Source organism: Plectropomus leopardus, chromosome 20, assembly GCF_008729295.1.
Source record: "Plectropomus leopardus isolate mb chromosome 20, YSFRI_Pleo_2.0, whole genome shotgun sequence".
Classification (NCBI taxonomy): Eukaryota; Metazoa; Chordata; class Actinopteri; order Perciformes; family Serranidae; genus Plectropomus; species Plectropomus leopardus.
In genome coordinates, this window is record NC_056482.1 from 10,184,323 (window position 1) to 10,204,415 (window position 20,093).

Below are 20,093 nucleotides of genomic sequence, written 5' to 3' on the forward strand. Positions count from 1 at the left end.
CTTTCAGGAAACAGATACTGATAACTTGTCAAACTTCTTAATTGTGGTTCGGCTCAGGATTACATCTTAGTTCTTAATCACTCACAGAGCAGCTGCGAGGATACGGATCCATACCAGTCTCGAGCCAAAGAAGACATGCCGCCTGCCCGCTCTCAAAATCAACAACCTCACTAGAAACAGACTAAAGATAGAAACAGCCAACTCTCAAAGAGCACTGGCTGCAGTTAGGGGTATTACCAAACCTAAGTGTCACATTTCTGTGAAACAGAAGGCAACAAGTGCACAGGGGAGAAATTATCCATTCAACCATGAAAACCCCGTTCCTGTTTTCCTTTCATGACTGGATTGGCCGATGTGTAAAAACTTGAAATGCCTGTGGCTGTGAAGTGAGGGAAAGCCAATGTGTGTGATTTAGTTCAGCAACCATGTCTGCACTTTTCACTTCCCAGAATGTCACCACCCTTTTCCTGCAACATGCGGATCTCTCCTCGTCTGGGCTGAATTCAGTGAGTGACAAATAAGATGTGAAATACTTAAGACATCCTACAACGTTGTCTTAATTTAGGTGCCATACTTTTCACCCTGACTCTCATTTGTTACGTCCATGACCAAGTAAATGCACCCTACTCCTCTGGCTACACTACACACAAGCTATCATGTGTTCAACTAAATGTCATACGAGCGAGATGACCCGTCCACTATTTGTTATGATTGTTTGCGATTCATTTTCAAAGTTATTTCTTCATGATTAAAACTACAAACCCTGCAGATCTCATTGTCAAATGTCACTGCAATGGTTACTAATTTCTTATTTTTATTCTTAGTTTACCTTGGGATTATTCCTCATTGAATCATTGCCAAGGCTCACATCCTGATCTGCACCTCCGCCTGGGGTAAAATATATCTTGAAATGAGGCTGCCTCCTGGAAGAATCCCCACTGATTTTGAAAGTACAACCATTAGATATGTTCCTCGCTTCCAAGTCTGTTTGGTTCTCCTCTACAGCTTGGCCGTCTTCACCAGTTTCCTGGTGTTGATTTTCCAGCAACAGCCTCTGATGAGATGAGCGTCTCTCCAGTCGAATTCTGGGATAACGCACCATACAGCTACCTCTTGAGCCGGCAAAGCCCACATCTGTGCATTCTTCCGGGGATGCAGCAGCCTGATGCCTGCCCTGGCTCTCATCCTGGTTCTGATTTTGCTGGAGCTGAAACACTAGTCTCTGAGTTCCACCATTAACGGCCGAGCCCTGGTCCAAACTCTGCTGCTGGACAGACCAGCCAGTGCCGCCATAAGGGTGGATTCTGAAATGCTGGATATCAGAACCATCCGGAGAGTTCCTCTGGATACAAATGCCACTGAAACCAGGTTGACCTCTGCTATACATAGTATGGCCATTGGATCCAATACTGAAGACCCTGCGTTTGGGCATGTTCAGCTCTGCTGGAAAAGTTTGTGAGTTTGAAGTTTCCGGGCTGTAGTACGGAGGTGGCGGCTGTCGTGGAACGTCTGCTTGGGTCTGTGGTTCTGTATAGGCAGGCGCAGGACCTGGAGGAGTATAACAGGGTGGCGGGACATCATCAGCATAACCACGGGAATCTCCATTGCTTGATCCATTCGAGCGCTGAAGGGAGATGTGCATTGAGGAGCTCTTGGTGGGCCGAGGCTCAGTGTAGGCGGCGAGCTGGGGTATGAACATGGAGGAGCTGCGTTTAAGAGAAGGCTCCGACCGTGAAGCTCTTGGTGGGGCATGCTGCACAGCTGGATCCTGAGAAGGCGCTGACACCGGAGGCGGCTGCATGCGAAGCGCTGTGACCACATCGTTGTCTCCCTGCTGCTCCTCTGAGTCTCCTTCCAGTATCTCCGGGGCTGTGTTACTGCGGCCTGAGCCAAAGTACAAACGCAGACGTTGAGCCATTTTCACCTCACGTCCCGCAGCTCCCGTTCCCTCTCACTTTCTCTCTGACTGGCTGTTTGGTTCTCTCCTCTGGCTCCAGTCTCTGTCTCTTAGTGTCGCCCACTTCTCTCCTTTGGCTAGCTGGATGACTGATCCCCTTTTTTTTTTCCTTCCACTCTCCCTAACCCCCCACCCCTCCCACCCTCTCCAGTCTCTTCCACAACTTTCCTTCCACAGTAAACTGTACGGAGCAAAGCAGTCACGCCACAAAAACTGAACAGCCACTGCAAAAGAGCTCACAAGTTTACGCTGCGCACTCGAAGGAATGGCACAGTGGAGGCTGAAGAGAGGAAGGGTGAGGGGGGAAAAAAAAAAAGAAGGATCCCTGTATGCCAGACTCTTAGCACTACCAAGCACTAGCGACAGACAGCAGAAATAGCCTGAGCCGAGTGACAGCCAGCATTCCTGACATGATTGGATAAGAGCGGCCGGCGCTCCTGGTTTCCGGGGTGACAGTGGGTTGCTTGTAAGTCACGTGACCGCAAATGGCCCCAGCACCTCTTATTACAACCCTATGCTGCCCTCAAGTGCCAACTGGCCCCCCAAACACACCCCACTTACCCTGTCAACCCCTTCCTCCATACAAGTGATTTCTTTCTAACCCCTCACCCATTTCCTTTGCCTCCTCACCTCTCAACAATGTCTCCCCGCCTGAGTCCGCACAGTTTGGTAGTTTTGACCCCAGTAAGTTACCTCTTACTTTTGACACCATTCCTTTACCCAGGACTGATAAAAGTGTGGCTCATTTTCTTGTGGTGGCACTTAAAATCTTCCTTAAACACTACAGTAGAAATTGAGTACTCATAACCATCCCTTGAGGACATAGTGACTAAGCTGCTAAAGGCAAATAATAGAACAGCTAGAACAGTCTGGTAATTTCAGAAAATTACATAACTTCACAACAATGCATCCTCTAAAACCAGGAATAGACAACACTTACAGTACTACGATACCTAAAATCTAAGACGATACCATGTCTCATTTCATGACATTATATTGATATATTGCCCAGCTATAACCTGTACCCTCTACACTATCTCGTCATTAATGTAATGGCTTAAGCCATAGCATCTCACTTTCTGCTGTTACTGATCTGCCTACATCTTTATTCTTTTTCAACAGGTACATTGTCCCATTGTCCCAGTGTGCAGTGAAGATTTCCTCGCTCAATGTCCCTCCAAAAATGCAAAATTATCCAATGAATCCGGGGGACAAATTGAGCCCTGTTACTTCTTGTAGCTTGGAAACAGGAAAAAAGCATAAGAAAATTGTTGCTAAAAATGGACCAGAAAAAAAGGCAGTGGCAGAGTGAAGAGCAGAATATCTGACAGATTGCAGCTTTGATAAGGCAAACAGCAGAGTCCTCTCTGGAGAAAGATATCCAAGTCTTCATCAAACAGAATAGACTACGCTGTCTCCCATACACAGCCAAACACTTAACTGTCTGCTGGTTTTATAGGCCACTCTGTTTGCATCCAAAAACCGCCCAAGACACGACTCAGCTGTGATCCTTGTCTGCAATGCTCAAATCAGGCACACAAATGATGATGCTGAAGCACTTGTAATGTACCATTTGGCTACAGTACAAGACAGAACAGAGAGTTTGCGACAACATACTGTGCATCCATGACAGCATTCTTTATACTGTTAGGTCAGCATTTGAAAATGGGATTTTGGGTCTAGTTTGCCCTGAGACCAGCGTTAGTGGGCGAGCTGTCTGCCTCTATGCACAGAACTGACAAAGCCCTCAATGATAATTTGGCCTTTCAGAACTGTATTGTCCAAAAAGTTGTTCCCACTTCTATGACTGATTTGACCTATGGCATTGCCCTCAGTGTGTCATTTTATAGGCCTCAAAAAGCATGCTGCTATAAGCTGACAGCCAAACCACTGATGGTGCACCATAGCGAGAAAGGAAAAAAGGAGAGGACGAGAACAAAAAAATGAAAGTTCTCCATTGTAGACAAGAGGGCATCAAGGAGACAAGCGATATTGAAAAAGAAAAAGACTGTAGAGCAAGGGAAAAAAAAGGGTCTTGGCAGCCGGTTACACTTCGCAATGACACACTGCCTACAGTGTTAGGCATAGTCAATAAATGTGTGTGTGTCTGTGTGTGTGTGAAATGTTATAGAGAATGTTCTGTATAAAAGAAACAAAATGCCGATGTGTGGTCCAATGGCAGAGAGCCCAGCTTGCTAAATGACATAACATGCCTGCTTCAAACAAAGCACTACACTGTACTGTGGGCCTATTCAACCTATCTTTACATAGACTGACAGCTATCTATACATAGCTGTCAGTCTCATACGTAGTTGTCTTAGATTTCATAGGCACTTATATTAGTTCACATTTTAGAATATTGAGAGCATTTCCTGAAGCACGCATAAGTAAGCCTCAATCTACTATATGTGCTATAGTTAACTTTTTCATCTCTTGTAACAAATAAATCATAAGTTAATGGATGCAAGAGAACAGGCAGCTCCTCAAGAGAAAATACTGGCCAGTGGTGGAGGAGCTGCCTTGGCATGCACCTAGAGACAGACAGAAAAGCACCTCCTCAGACATATAAGGAGAGGACTGGGCTTGAGACTGCTTGTGCTGTGCTGTGTTATCCTCTTCTATACAGCAGCAGAGTGCTCTCACTGTACTGAGGCAAACGTTAGAGCTGCTCTTTTCTTAGCGTGCTGAGCTCCAGCAGTTCCCCTCTGCAGAACACACGACATGCACTAATGTATGCAGTGATTTTATCAGTAATATGCGCACTAAAGTGACTGAATTAGATGTAATCATTCTTATCTTCATTTCATCAAGTTATCAGCAACACTGCAGAATGTGTTGTAACAAAAAGCTAAAATCTTTTGACCTATCACATCGGCCCTCCGCACACAAAAGCAGTAGTCAAGAACCTACAAAGGCCCAGACAGAATGTACCTTATCCAGCCAAGAACATCAATGCAATGTTGGGCTGCATCTGCTGTTTGTTTTATCAGTCATCAAACTGAAGTAACAGACCCCAGACTTACCGAGAATTCATAAGAAACAAACATCCCTGACCACCACAGGGAAGCCTTTTGCTACTTCTGCAGAAAAATGTCTTCATTACATCAACAACCACTTCTCTTTTCTGAAGATGGCTCGCCAAGGTTGTACAAAAGTGTGAATTGGTGAATTGATTATACAGACCTACTTGCGCTGTTTTTAATTGCTGCAGCTCCTGACATTGCACAGACATTTAATCTAGTTGTCATGGCAACTGAGGGCCTACAGCGGGCTTTATTTCACAAGTCAATGAAACTAGTGTCCTCGTCTGTGGTGGAAATCTAAGAAATTTGACATAAGAAGAATGTAGGAGTTGTTGGTGGACAACAGCAATGAAGCTAGCAGATGAACAGTATTCTGCCCCTGTCCGCATTTCTTCCATGAGCGCCTCAGTGTGTTTGTTTTGAGTTCTTTTGACTGAGCCTGCAGCTGAAATTCTGTGACATCAGATCTGGCAACATGTCAGAGAGTTCAGAAGGAGAAAACTTTGAAGACATGGGGGTGCAGATAAAATCAGTACAATTCATTCCAGTTTGTAATGATCCCTGAGGTGAAATGAAAGCAGAACTATTCTGGGAAAGTAGCATAGAAAGCAATACAGGTGTGCAGATATATCAGTTTTATAACCATCACATTTTACTTGGTGGCACATTAATGTTTTATTGGCCTTGCTAAGACTAAACCATAAAAGAAAGTACTACCGTAAAGCTCATTATCACCAAAGGAAATGGTACATGATGTTATCAAGACAACATGATGTCTAAACAGTTTGAAGTGGAAACAAATTGCATGATGTAAACCAAACCAAATAAATCAACTGCTGGTGAAAGCTGTCACAACACAACAGACTGAAATCAAAGTTAATGTTTGATATATGCAACCGCGGGAGTGAAGAATAAGAGGTTACGGAGCGTGAATCTTACCAATCTGTTTTCATCAAACACCTCAAAGAGTAGCCTGTGATTCTGCGGACACACCTGCAGTGGTGACAAAACAATGAGAGATTATATAGCCGTCATACAAAGTTGCATACAAAGCCAATGCAAATATACATGCATACAAACACTTTTTAGTCAACTACCTGCTTGTTTTTGCATCACAATAATTCACAACTACTGTGGCTATAATGTAGTGTATCCCTGAATTGTTATAACATAGGGCTGAACTATAATTCTTTTATAAATAACCAGTGAGGAGTAATCATATGCGTATAGCTAAGCTTCTAAAGTCTAATATGGTCTGTATGATTACAGTTTAGGAGGAGGTGGGACTCTCAGTTAAACTGCAAACGAAGATTAACAGCTCTGACACTACCACTCTAGAGTAAACAAGTGCAATAACAGACCATCGTAGTGGGGGTTACTGGGCAGAATCTGACACATAATAAAGCATGCAAAGAGTCCAAAATGTGAACTCACTCTGAAGTAGAATTCCTCGTTCCATTTGGGATTGAGGGTCTGAAACACAAAGCATGAGATGTGGTTAGACTGATAATTCTTTACACCATCATGTGTTTATACCAAAAACAGCACAGATGTATGAAACCTATCCAACTCAGAGTGAGAGAAGAGAGCCCAAGTGAGAAATTAGGCTCAATCTTGTGCGTCAATGATCCTCTTAGGTTGTTAGAGGAAGTTTGGAGCTAACAACATGTCCCAGTGATTGGCATTAGTCCCTAGATTAACAGCCATGAGGATTTTCATCCACTTTTAGGATGGATGTGCTCAGCATGTGGACGCACAGACTCTCTCCTTGTCCCTCACACATTTGATATTTTATTGGGCTGAAAACTATGTGACACATCTTGTTAAAATTCCTCCGATGATTGAAAGGACTTAAACACTAGAATGTCAATGAAGCCTTAATTTCACAGGTCACTCTGATTAATAAACATTTTACGACATTTTACGACAGCGATAAAATAGCATCTCTGTTAAAACAACTGCTGAATCAGCAGAAATACTGATGAACCTGCTGCCCTTTGACAAAAGGCCAATTTGCAGGGTTCCCACACACATTTGTACCTATGAATTTTTATTAAGTAGTCCAAAAATAGGTAGCCCTAAAAATGCATTCCCAGGCATTTGCAGATGAGTAAACTGTTAGCTCTTGCTATTTCTTTTCTTTTCTCGTTTTTTAGTGAGTGCAAAGTGCAGTACAAAAAACAACAAGGGAACTGATTAGTGACAGGAAATGCATACAATGGGGGTATATGTAGACAGGAATACAGACAAGACAGGACAAAACAAGACAAACACACAACCGACATACAAAAGATAATCGGGCATAATAGTATTTGCTGTTATTGATATGCAAACCAGTTGTACTGAGGGGGTTAATGAGGGCACTCGTGTGTAAACATAATCATGACTATGACTGCTTTATCCACTGAGCCACCCGACGTCCCGCAAGTAAGACATTTCTGCCACCAACTAGCTTCATATGCCAACAGATCAGACTGGCACATACAGATACATATATGGATACTTCACATAACATCAAGCCTCCAATCAATGATCACACAGCAACGCAGCTCTGCATTTTAAAATTATTCACACATTTTTTGCATATTGTTGAACTTATTTTGGGATTTTATGAACATTAAGTGTTTCTCTACACATTCATTTATTTGAGGCTGCCTTCCACAATTAAAACATCTGCTTCTACATGTTGATTTTTCTATTTTTGGAGCTTAATTGTTCATTAAGATCACTATTGGAATATATATAGGCTGCCATTTGGTTTTTATATTGCACCACTCTCTTGCAGTGCTGGGCATACTCTGGGCACAGACAGAGCAGCAGAACGCCAGGCACAATGAAAGTGAAACTTAAGTGTTAAATGTGCTGGGTCTTAAAGTTGCTCTCTTTTACAGCAGGTGCTCCTCTCATCTACTGACCTGATCAGCTCTGATCAGACCGACAGATCAATTATCTTCCACCCTGCAACTCAAACTGCTTCTGATGGGGAAAAACACTTTTCCAGAATATTCTGTTAGTCCCAAAGCATTTCCAGGCATGGAAAACATCATAACTTTTTCAGGAATGGTAAGACCATGGGAACCCTGAATTTAACTCTAAAATATGTCAAATTCTTGAAAATTTCCAGTAAAGAACACCAAATATCAATGTTTGGTGTATGCGTAAGGTAACTTATAGTTCCTAATGTTAATATCAGACCACCTCTTCATTTCTCATCATTTTTTATGCCATCTTGCCACCAGCTATACTCTCATCCTCAACGACAAAGACGCCATCAAAGGTGTCCCACTTAAAGACACACAGAGCCCACGGAAGAGCCGAGCAGTGATGCTTCATTTTCTGCTCCACATAGCAGTGCATTGTCAGCTATTTATATCCAGTGAGGCAACCATGGCCACTGGCAGCATATGTCTGCCTGCATGGAGGCCTGAGCTGCCCGACTCCAGCAGAGGGTTAGCTGGCAGCTACATGTACCTTAACTAGCAAGAAAGGAGGCATTTTCAAAGAAGCTGAGTCAGGCTACTTTACAGTGTTAGAAGCAAACAGCTTCGTTGGGATTTCAACTCTGCTTATAATAGAGCATGTAATGCAGAATAACATGAAGTAAACGTTCTGCATTACATGTTATTCACACAAACTCTACAGACTTTATTTTAAAACATGTGGCCCAGAGCATTCTACAATGTGAGCAATGGATATGGAGATTTGGTTCATAATCACAGCCCACTTCAGCATTAAAATATCCTCTGAAGAGTTTACACTAATAGCAAGTAATAGCTCCCCCTGCTGTGAATAGATTTCCTCCCCAAAATAGGCCACTGAGGGGAAACGAGCTTGCCCAGTGTCTCCCTCTGCTCTCTACTGAGCAAAAAAGGAAGCACTGCCTTCTGGTACCTTCCTGTGGTTTCCATCTCTAAAGATGTGACATGTGCCTTGATTTGTGGGAAAGGTAGTGCTGGGGGTGGAGCGATTTGGAGGATCGGGTAATCTCAAACCTGTCACCAGGAAGGGGAGTGAACAAACCCACTTTTAATAGGCTGGACAGTAAATGCGTAGTGCAGGTGTGTGGGAGGGGATTACTGTGCAGGAGTGGCCAATCTGAACGGTGCGAACACATTAGAGTTCATTAGGTCTGAAACTATGAGCCAAAGGTCTGTGCAGAACACAGAAAGGAGCAGCACTATAATACATATACATGCATCAAATCATGTCTTACTTCAGGACTTACCTTTTTTATGGTTTTTGTTTGGACTAAGGCAAGCTCTTTGTTTTCATCCGCAACATAAAGGGACAGCTTGACATAAGGATCACTGCAGAAACGAAACAAGAAAAAAAAATCAGTTCTATCTCGAGTGTTTCACAGTTCTCACTGTGAACTGTGAAGCTAGTCTACATTCACAGTTACAAATCTGCTCCACACAGTCATATTATTTATCTATCCAATAACATTTCAAACATTTACAGATAGTATTGCTGACAACAAAATACACACACTTTAGAACCAAAACAATGCTTTTCCAAATCTTTTTTCCACAGTCTCAAAAAAAAGCCAAAATATGATGAAAATATTTGAACAAAATTATGGTTTACCTCGAACAATATTTGACTAAGAAGTAAAAATTTGACAAAGCGGCAACTTAGTTGGTAACTTTAATTAACAAAAATATATGTCATATTTTCCAAAACTGTCACCGAATCCACACAGTAGTAAATGAGACAGACAATCCGTGAAAAAAAAAGGGGGGCATCTAGTAGCTCAGCTGGTAAGCGGGCACCCCACGAATAAAGGCAATGTCCTTGCTGCAGTAGCAGCAGGTTCAATACCAACCTGCTGTTGTTTACAGCAGGTCAACCCCTGTCTCTCCTGCCTTCATGCTGAAGCTGTCTTATCAATAAAGGAAAAAGCCCCCCCAAAAAAATCTAGGAAAAAAAACAAGCACATAAAAAAATGATATTCCTCTGCCTCCTTGTAGTGCTTCTAACAGGATTTGCAAGAATCCACAGCATATGAACAAACACACAGAATCAGAGTCAGTAATTCATGTCCGTCACTGCTTGTGTGGTCAAACCGCCAAAATACGCAGCGCTGATCAAATATGGATCAAGATTCTGACACTGCCTTGTCTATTTCTCAACTCATATGTTTTCAGAATAATTCATTAGTGTAACGTTTAGCTATAAAATGAGAACATTTGGGACTCAGCTGCCATGTTGAAAACAGTCAAGCCAAAACCAAACAGAGCCCACTGGGCGGGTCACAAACTCTCATTTTACAACTCAACAAACAGTGTATCAAAACAGGTTTCTGCAAACATTTCAGGAAAGAAATAGGCAATGCAGTAACAGAATAACAATTCATATTTGATCAGTGCCGCCTAGTCTGACAGTTTAACTGCAGTTCACATGGAGAGACTGACAGCTGCTTTAGAGACTCCTCTGCTCTGATTTATTGTTTTCCAGCAGCTGTGGTCGATTCTAGCAGATGCCATCAAGAATCTACGAGAAGGAAGAGGAACATGATTTTTTTCACAGATCATCTGTCTAATGCACTACTGTCTTGATAAAAGATACTGTAGCTTTAAGCACTTAAGTTTTTAATGCTATCTACAGAAAAAACACTTTTGGGTATAATAGGAATCCCCTTGTTGTACAACAAAAGCATACAGGATGCTGCACAGCTCAGTGTGCCTAAATTTAGTTTGTCCCACTTCCAGTCTAGCATCATATTAACCGTGGACGCAGGTGCCAGAGCCTGTATTTCTAGGCTACCTTCACTCTGACACACTGCTTGTTTCCAGACCTGAAACCTGAGTCTGCCACCAACAACCCCAGCAGATAAAAACTGCTTGCATTTGGGTATTATGAGATAAGGCTATAATGTCTTATTGACAAAGCAGAGAGCTAAAAATAGAAATTGCAACACGTTTTGAGGTGAGCAGCATAAATAGTAAGCAGAGTATGTGACTGTGCCATTTAAAAATAGCCAATTGGTTTATTTGAAGGTGCTGACAGGGGAGAAAATCTCCAGCGTGTTCTGGATAGAGAGGCAAATTTGCACTATTCACCAGGCAGACCAATTACTCTACTGATCTCAGTCCCAACAGGCAACACAGCGGACAGTTTCGGGTTGTAACATTTCTAAAAACCTCCCCGAGAAGAGAAATTTTGAAGAGGTCTGAGTGTGTGATGATAGTGCATATGGTTTCAATCAGTGACTAAGCATATTCCTACATGAAACATTTAACTTGTGACTAAACCTGGATTACAAAATCACTTTTACACATTCATATGCATTCCTGTTGTCTGTCCACAACAATCACATTTTGTGTAGTCTGCATAATGTAACGCAGGTAGCATGAGGGGAGGTGGCACTATCAGTTAAACATGGTGGCTGAAGGTTTTTTGTTTTTTTTTTTAAATACATAGTTACACTGTTTACAGCTGCACTTCCTCGCTCTCTCTTATTGTTAATGTTTACAACAGTCATTCTGCTGTACCTGCCACCAACCAAGGAAATAAAGATTGCTGTTGTACAGCCTTGTTATATGTACCTCTTGATTAAAATTTAAAACTGTATGCCCTCTGCATTTTTGCAGATTGTGTATCTGAGGTATGTCTCCTTAAATGGTTTTGGAATTACAATATTTAACCTAAAATGTGCACGTCTCACATATTGCTTTGCTATTCTTCAGCCTTCAGTGGGGCAGCTCCCAGCATGTTTTGATGCAATATAGGTTCAGTGTCTCACACATGACCATATCTCATTGCAGGAAAAAACAAAGGCTGACCACACCAGAGTAATATAGTTAAAGCTTCATGCATGCATTGGAAAAGGCATGCTGTATATTAATAGATCAATCATGGGATTTTATGAATCGGATCGGTCAAGTGAAGATCGATTTGAATCGGAAAATTGATTTTTTAAAATCTATCATGTAAACACGTCTTAATTCAGAATCCACTATAAAACCTGACTTGAATATTTCATGACTGACTAAACTGCCACTTATTTTTTATTCGTATATTAATGGTTTGGTTTATAAAACATCAGAAAACAGTGAAAAATGACAATCACAATATCCCAAAGCCCAACATACTATCATCAAATGCCTTGTTTAGTCTGAAAAGCAGTCTAAAACACTACTTAAATCAATAATTGGTGATCCAAAGAGTTAACGATCAATTTTCTTAACAAATCTATTAATTGACTTATTACTCATCTAATGCACTGCCGAGGGGTCAAAATTTCCCATTAAGCCTCCAATCACAGCCCTACTGCTGCTCATCTACTGTGCGTGTCCTGAAATTACTCCTATCAATGTGAACACCATCTGTTACATTATGAGCATACTATACATTGATATAACCGAAGTCCTTTCAGGACACACCTCCTCTGTGTTATTTCAGGACATTCAAAACAACAAGCTGTTGGCTAAGTGAAAAACAGAGACACACATTGTCTAATTCCTCACACCAACTCCATAACTAGCTTTCAGTCTTCCCAGATGACACCAAGGAGTTTAAAATCTTTTTTTCTCCATGCCCTGGATGAGATGTTGGTGTTGTGTGTGTTGCATTTCCTGTGTAATAAATGAAATTTTGATTGCTGTGGCTACACTTGACACACAAGGTAAAATTTGATTTGAAATTGCAATTCAAACCATCTGAATGTGTTTTAAATCTGATTTGCCATAATCACTTTCCAGGGGATATTTTTTTGCCATCCAGACTTGATATAAGCAGCAATGTGATTCCAGTATGGATGTATCCAAAATTAGATTTTGCCTGCCAGTTGGAGCACATTCATGCATTGATTTGAAGGAAGTAGCTGAGAGGGGGGGAAAGGAAAAGAGCAAAGGCAGGGATGGGAAATATTAGAAAATGAGCAGCGAATGTACCAAAAGCAAAACTGCTGTTACTTGATTGTTAATTAACGTCTCCAGGAACCCCACAGCCTCTGATTGTGTGTTTGTGTGCTTCTGTGATGTGCTGTGACTCAACTAAAACAATGGCCCTACTGTATCTCGACTGCACTGAGACTCCTTCTTGTCTCCTTCCCTCTATCAACAAAAATCCTGCGGAGGGAGACAGGCTACTTCAGGTCAACAGTGGTAGATGAAAGCTAGCACGGGTCGCTGGTTTTAAATGGTAGCTTGGCGCACTTGTTGTTCGACTGCGTGCGAGTTCTTCGAGTTTCTATCAACACCTTGCTAGAACAACAAAAACAAAACCTAGGGGTGTTTCACTTAGTCCGAAATAACAGAGCAGAACACAATAGATCAAAGTGGCAGCAGAATACAGCAGCAACGGGTTTGGAGCAAAAGAAAGAATAAAAGAACAAGCCAGCACTGTTTGAGCATCTTACGAGGTGACAGACTGCCAAGTCAGCACTGTCTCCTGTGGTAGCTCGCCACACATCCAGACCTCATTCAGTGTTTCTTCATTACAGTTCAGATTTCTCCTGAGCCAGGCTGAGCTGTCCTGCCAGCGGGGCGTCAGGATGCTAACACATGCACTCTGGCATTTTGAGGAGCACTCACACAGTGCTAAACATGCCAGACTCGTTCTTCGACAATGTCCGCTTTCTCATAGCTCAGATACAATGCATTACTGTAAACAACAGTAGGGGCAGTGTTCAGATTAGGATGAGGCTTACACGAGTCATATGGTGATTTCAGCCAAACGCTAAGTGCGTAAAAAAATGCAGTTTTAAGTATTTCCCCAAAAAACTGTGGCATGGTAAGAATGGCAATCACAGTATTTTTTACCTCGATACGATATTGTGATGATATTGCAGGGTGACTGTTAATGCTATCTAAAAAAAATCATATGAGATTTTTGACAAATAATCATCACTAATGTCGATATAAGGAATAAGTGGGTAAAGGCAAATGATAGAACAGCTGAAACGAAGTTCAGATTACAATTCTTTCCTGTAAAGCAACCTTTAACACAAGGTAAAGACAACACTTATGATATGACAATATCCCAAATCTAAGACGATATTCTAGTCTCATATCACGATACCATATGATGCCAATATATTACCCGGCCCTAGTCTGGAAAGAAACTATTTCATTTTGATTTTATGAGTAAAGCTTTGCTCCATATGGTCACTGTCTCATTTAGACTACTCTTTTATTTTCTCGTGCTTGCTGTTTACCAGAGGAAATTACTGATCCAGTAAAAGAATAATATGCAGTACTTTTATTTGCATTTCATTTTAGTGTACAGACATATTCAGGTATTATGTGGACTTTTGTAGGTGACAGAGCTGACTCTTGAGCAGTAATCTCAATTCAACTGTCTCAGACATGTAAATTCTGAATGGAAAAAAGCATCATTGCAGATAATGAAATATATGTGGATCCTTACGGTAGATATAATCTTCATTTTTGACTGTCTTAAAATTAATTTCACTCTCCTCCCATGCACCTTATTTAATGTGTGGCCTAGTGTATGCAGGGCTCTACAATTAGAATTGCTTGATTGCTAAGGGCAAGTAAAATTCCACGTAAGGCTAGGAAATCTAGCAAATCACGTACAAAACAGAACATAACACATTGTTTTTTTCCAGAGCTGATGACGGAAGTAGCTAAGGAGTGAGCCGTCTCGCTTCCCTCTCATCTCTGTTGACAGTTGCATGTACACAGCTAGGGTTTCAGTGTTATACCAGTTGCAAGGTATACTGTGGTATAAACGAAACTGATAACATGTTTATCATGCCATGTTATTCATTTACGTAGCCATGGTATTGACAAACACTGGATGGAGAATCTCATCTTTATTTTAGCTATGTTCAAAAAGGAGATTTTTTTATACATAGATACTTACATTTGAAAAAAACAGGTTTCAAGTTTCAAATATAGTAACAAAAAAAGTTTCATTCATTTAGGGGTCACTGTCACTGATAGTAGGCCTACTATAATACTGTAATACTGCAATACCTCATACCGTTGCAACTCTATACACAGCACTGGCTGAGAAAATAGCAGCATATAAAGACAGATTTAATTAGCTGAAGTGCAAGCATTTCAAATATCCTTAAAACAGGAGTTTTGTTGGCTGGCATTAGAGGATGTGGGCAAATCTCCAACTTTACATTATGCAGATTGCTGCAAGTTTGAGAACAGGAAGATAAAACAGGGTACGTTTTTAAAGGCACGTCAAGTTTTTGAAAATCATTGCAACATGACAAATTAAATTGAATCTTTTTTGTTATCTGATAACAGTTAGCTAATAAGACATTTTGTATAAGGGCTTGACTTTAGGCACGTAGATTTCCAACCGCATAAGAGAAAAAAAAGCATTAAATTTGAACCCTGATATGACATAGATATCGGCATGTCCATGAGTAGTCTAAAAGTATGTCAATGAGCCATTTAAATTTTTTCTTTGAAAGTAATGGCAGCCTAAAACTTCCTGAAAATAAAACAAATCCGGAGCAGAAAGGATGGTTGGCTGTTAATGCATGAGTTTAGTAATTTAATCTAAACCCATTAAAAATAAACAGGTATTACCCTTAAAGTAAGTCCCATGGCAGAATGATGCATGTGGCCTGGACTAAGAGCATATAAATAGCACATTCAAAAAAAGTTAACTGATATCGCAGTGATTGATGGTCACTCTGTGTACTATTAAGTGATTGCAGCGTTCTAGTACTGCAGGTACAGAGAGGCAGGTTATTAAAATTCAGAGGGCAGAAGTCACAGGGTTTAGCCATGCAAAAAACAACAAAACACAATCTTCAAATACAACTTCACAGAGCGGTATTATGTAACGCTGCATAAAAGTTGTGATAACAGTGGGTTACACTTCATCACAGAATTATACAAGGAGAGAGGAGGTCTGACAGCATAAGAAAAGGCCTCTTGATGAACACAGGACCCTAAAAAAAGTTTAACATCTGTGTCTTCCTACGTGTGAGAAAGCGTGTGGTGTGGTGTGGTGTAATTATTAGTCACACTTTTATCTGGGAAAACTGTAATAGAGGTGGGTTATGGGTAGGATATGAAAGGCAGGTAGGTAATCATTGATGAAAACTGGAGCCTAAGTTCTTTTTCAGGTACAGGAGTGTAGTCAAAGTGCATAACACCGTGCTGTCCAAGGTTGAAAGGACGAACTAAAGCAGTCCTTTTAAATGAAAGAGCAGGATGCTACATGCGATAACATATCTGCGGCTCATCTTGTGTTTGGCTTTTCTCATAAACATAGCATGTTATGAAACAATTATTATGACGATAAATGTGCGAGCTTTAGAGAGCCAAACACAAGCCAACCTATTAGAATACAGGACTAGCGAGGCCAAAAGAGGTGCACTGTCAGAGGCAGTGAACCTGACCTGAAGTAGCCTGCATCCCCACATCGATCCCACAATGATGACATTAAAGTGGCATAACAGTATAACTCCTAAAAAACCTCTGCTGCCCTAAATAAAAGTCCTGTGATGCTCACCTGGCTCCAATGATGTCTTTCTTCGCCAGATCCATTCCTGCAATAACCTTAACCCGCAGCACTCTCGTTTCATGCTGCAGAAGAAAGAGACGATGAGATGAAGCATTCAATCAGTTTCAAGGAAAAATTATCTCATAACCTCACATTCAAGACACTTCAAACATTAAAAGCTACATTTTTCAAGTCAATGACCCTGACCTTGAAATGAATTGAGTGTTGAATGACTTTAACATTTAGAACTTGGCAGAGGACATTGCATAAGCAATATTAAAATATTGTTAGTTAACGGAGTACTTTACCAACGAAATGATCATTTGTACATCAGTTACTCACCCTGTGTTATGTTGAAATCATAAAGACAACTTTTTTTTAATCGCATGCCTGCAAGGGGAACGAAGAATCCAAAAAGGGAGAAAATTCTTGATGAATTGGAGTGTAAGGGGGCCATGTTTGACAACAGCAAAACTACATCTAAACATCAGCTTCCCAGGTCTCTCATACAGCTTTTGCAGTATAATCCCAGTCTCATTTATCCAGTCGTATGCTCAGTCCTTCCCAAAAACATTAATTTTGACTAAAATGTTCCAATGTAAAACACTTCCACATAAACAATCTAACAAACTGACTAGTAGCACGCCTGGGCAAACGCTTGCATTTGAACTCTGCTTAAAGGAATGCACAGCAGAGATTAAACGCGCACTTGCTTCCCCAGGCGCACTTCTTGTTGGTTTAAGCATAAATGAATGTGTATTAGAAGTACTGACCATTGGACTCCATAAATGGGACTTGGATTGCACTGCATGAGTTGCATGACAGTTTGTAGATGGATGCTTTGATGCAGTTTTGCTGTTTTTAATGTGGACCCCTATGCCTTTAATTCATCAAGAATTATATTCATTTTGGATTCTTTGTTCACCACAGAGGCATGTGAGAAAAACAAAGGTTTTTTTTAGGTAATTCAACATAACGTGAGATGAATACCTGATATGCAAAATATTATTTTGAGGGTGCAGTATTCATTTAATGATAAACCATCTCAAACTATGCTTGGTTTACAGCTGCACACTGTTTTCTTTACTTGAGTGCAACTTCAAATTTCTCTAGATGTTTAATCACTGACACACTGCTTCTTGGTGGGTATTTTGAGTAGAATTAATATTTAACTTCACCTCGATTCGTTTAGAGTTTTATATATGAAAAGTGTTAAAGAATGAAGCGCAGAAGGGAGTGGGAAGGATGGGAACCCAGACAGACCCAGCTGTTACCTCAAGCGAAGGCCTTGTTCAGAGGGTGTAGCATTTCTGAATGTTTGCCTCATGGTCACAGGAAGTACAGTGTCTCGTGGAATGTAGACCCACAATTGTCTTTAACCCATTAGCCCTCTGGGGGAGATTACACGATGTGATTTGATGGCTGCGTTATGGTAAATGTTAACCAATAACTAGCCGACCCTTTCTCAAGTTCCCTGTGTTTGTGGATTTTTTTTTTACTGGCATGCTTCCCCTCCAGTAATGACTGAGAGAGAGGGCACCACAAGGCTATGAAAGTGAAAAGAGTTACCTCATCAAGAAAGCACTGCAAACACAAACACTGGATGAGTTAGATTGCTCAAAGCCAGTGAAATAAAGTGTATTATTACCTGTTATGACCTTGAAAAGAATTTTATGTAATATGTATCCACATATGTGCTGGTTTATTCCTTTGAAACCTAAGAAAATCAGCATATATATTTTTTCACTAACATATTTGAATATATAATTCTTATATTCAGAAATATAATTTCTGTGCATTTTCCCCCCTTTTTGCAACATTAATTTTCAGGTTTTTTTCTTGTCACCTATAACCAGTTTCTTGCAATTTGCTCATTGCCTTTTTATCATGTTTTTGAATAGGGTTACATCTTTTTTGCTTGGGTTTCAAATGTTTAAATACATGTGTAGGGTGTCTGAATGCAGCACAAGAAAAACGGATGTCTGTTCAGGTTTCAAAAGGGTTACTGTTAGTGCAACTAGCAAGACATTTGTCCACTAAGTTAGTATATAAAGGCCACATGCAAATCTCGCCTGTATCCAGTGATAACAGTCAGACTCACACCCCTATTTTCCTCTATGAACCTTGATTATATATGTGAAAAAATTATTTTAGCCATTCATCCTATAATCACAATCCAAACCTCAAAACATACTATTTCTGCATGCACTGATATTGACTGTCAGGTTTCTGATAAGGCAGCTGCTCTGTTTGCAAGTGAATTTATTTGACACTCAGTCGTGTCCTTATTTTTTGACTCGTGACTATCGTGCAATCAAGTAAAACCACCTAGCATCTTGGCGTCGCTTATCGGTCTGCATCTGCGTGTCAAAGGCAACGCAGAGTTCAACATATAAGTCAACATCGTCCTCAGTTAACAGCGCAAGACGTACGTGCCTCCGCTACTAACTGGTTTGGTGGTGAGCTCACCATCAAACAGCTTTGACTTCTGACAAAAGGTGGTGTTTTAAGTGCTTTACGTGCCATCTAACCCCTCCACCCAAGAAATGTCTCCTCTGCACATCTGGGCTTCAGAATAGCACTTTGGAGCTACAAGTCGTTCGTGCATTAATGCAAATAAAGGATATAGTGAAGCTTTAAATGTTGCTCGGTTTAATTTCAATACTCTGGAGTCAAAGGGCTGCATCTGTTACTTGAATAAGGGTTTTTAAAGCAGCGGACACGCAGACAGAGGGCAGGAAACTGACAGCTGCCTGAACATTACTACGGAATGTTACCGTGGGTGAGGGCTTGCTAGCTTTTCGGCTAGCGTTGGTGTTAGCTATTTACGGCTCAACCCCCCTGTGAGAGACACTATCATGGCTGCTGTCTACACAACAAAGCTTTTTCATTATAAATGCTTACCTCATCTTCTGAAAGTCCATATATCGGCTCGTAATTCGTAGCCATATAGCCTGCGGTCCACGCTATACACACAAAAACAAGCAAAGCTAGTTAGCTAGCCTTGAACAATAAAGTCCCACTTTCCTCTCTCTGCCGTGCGGTGGTGGGCAAGTCCACGGAGAGCGCAAGTCACTAGCACGGCACTGCACTTTGTTTCTCAGACAGATAACGTAATCCCCGCCGCCGTTGTCAGCCCAGGACACAGCCTGGAATATAAAAAAAAACAGTGTCCAAAATGTTTCAACTGAGACAGATCGCTTTTGTCAACTCCGAGCTTATCCCCCCGAAACGTTTTGACACTTGACTTCCTCCTAACGGTTCAGCCAATCAGGTGCCACCCTCATGTGATTGCTGTCTGTATCAGCCAATCAAATGCGTTGTGAAATCCCCAAAGCTCCTCAACGGCCAATAAAATATGCAGAGGGCGTGGGGCCAGGGTGCGTGTGTGTGTGTGTGTGTGTGTGTGTTTTGCCTCTTTTTTTCAGAGTGTGTGAGGCTTTGTCTGGCTGAGCAATTTACTTCAGCATTGTCAGGATTTTTTTCAGGTATCTATATAATATCTAGTATCACAATTTCCAGCTAACTATCCTCATGAATGTGGTTACTTTCTCTGGTCATTTCCATTCAGCCTTGAGCGCGTTCATGTCGTGGGCGGGGCTTTGGAAAACACAGCCAATCACGGCTGAGATTCACAGACAGAATGAAACTACTGAGCCGCATCACGAATT

General features: G+C 41.2%; 1 protein-coding gene across 5 annotated transcripts in view; it reads right to left on the bottom strand.

Annotated features, from left to right (window-relative positions):
- nedd4l (NEDD4 like E3 ubiquitin protein ligase) overlaps nt 1-19,643 on the bottom strand; it is a 58,229-nt gene extending 38,586 nt beyond the window's left edge. For 3 of the 5 annotated variants that reach the window (XM_042509804.1, XM_042509803.1, XM_042509802.1), the window contains exon 1: nt 830-1,980. In XM_042509804.1, the coding sequence (XP_042365738.1) occupies nt 830-1,918 (1,089 nt within the window). In that variant the 5' untranslated portion in view covers nt 1,919-1,980. Of the gene's footprint in view, nt 1-829; nt 1,981-5,919; nt 5,974-6,414; nt 6,454-9,205; nt 9,288-16,431; nt 16,506-19,326 lie in introns of those variants that run through there. The other 2 variants (XM_042509807.1, XM_042509805.1) reach the window with 1 other exon arrangement.
- Nucleotides 19,644-20,093: the final 450 nt, after the last annotated feature.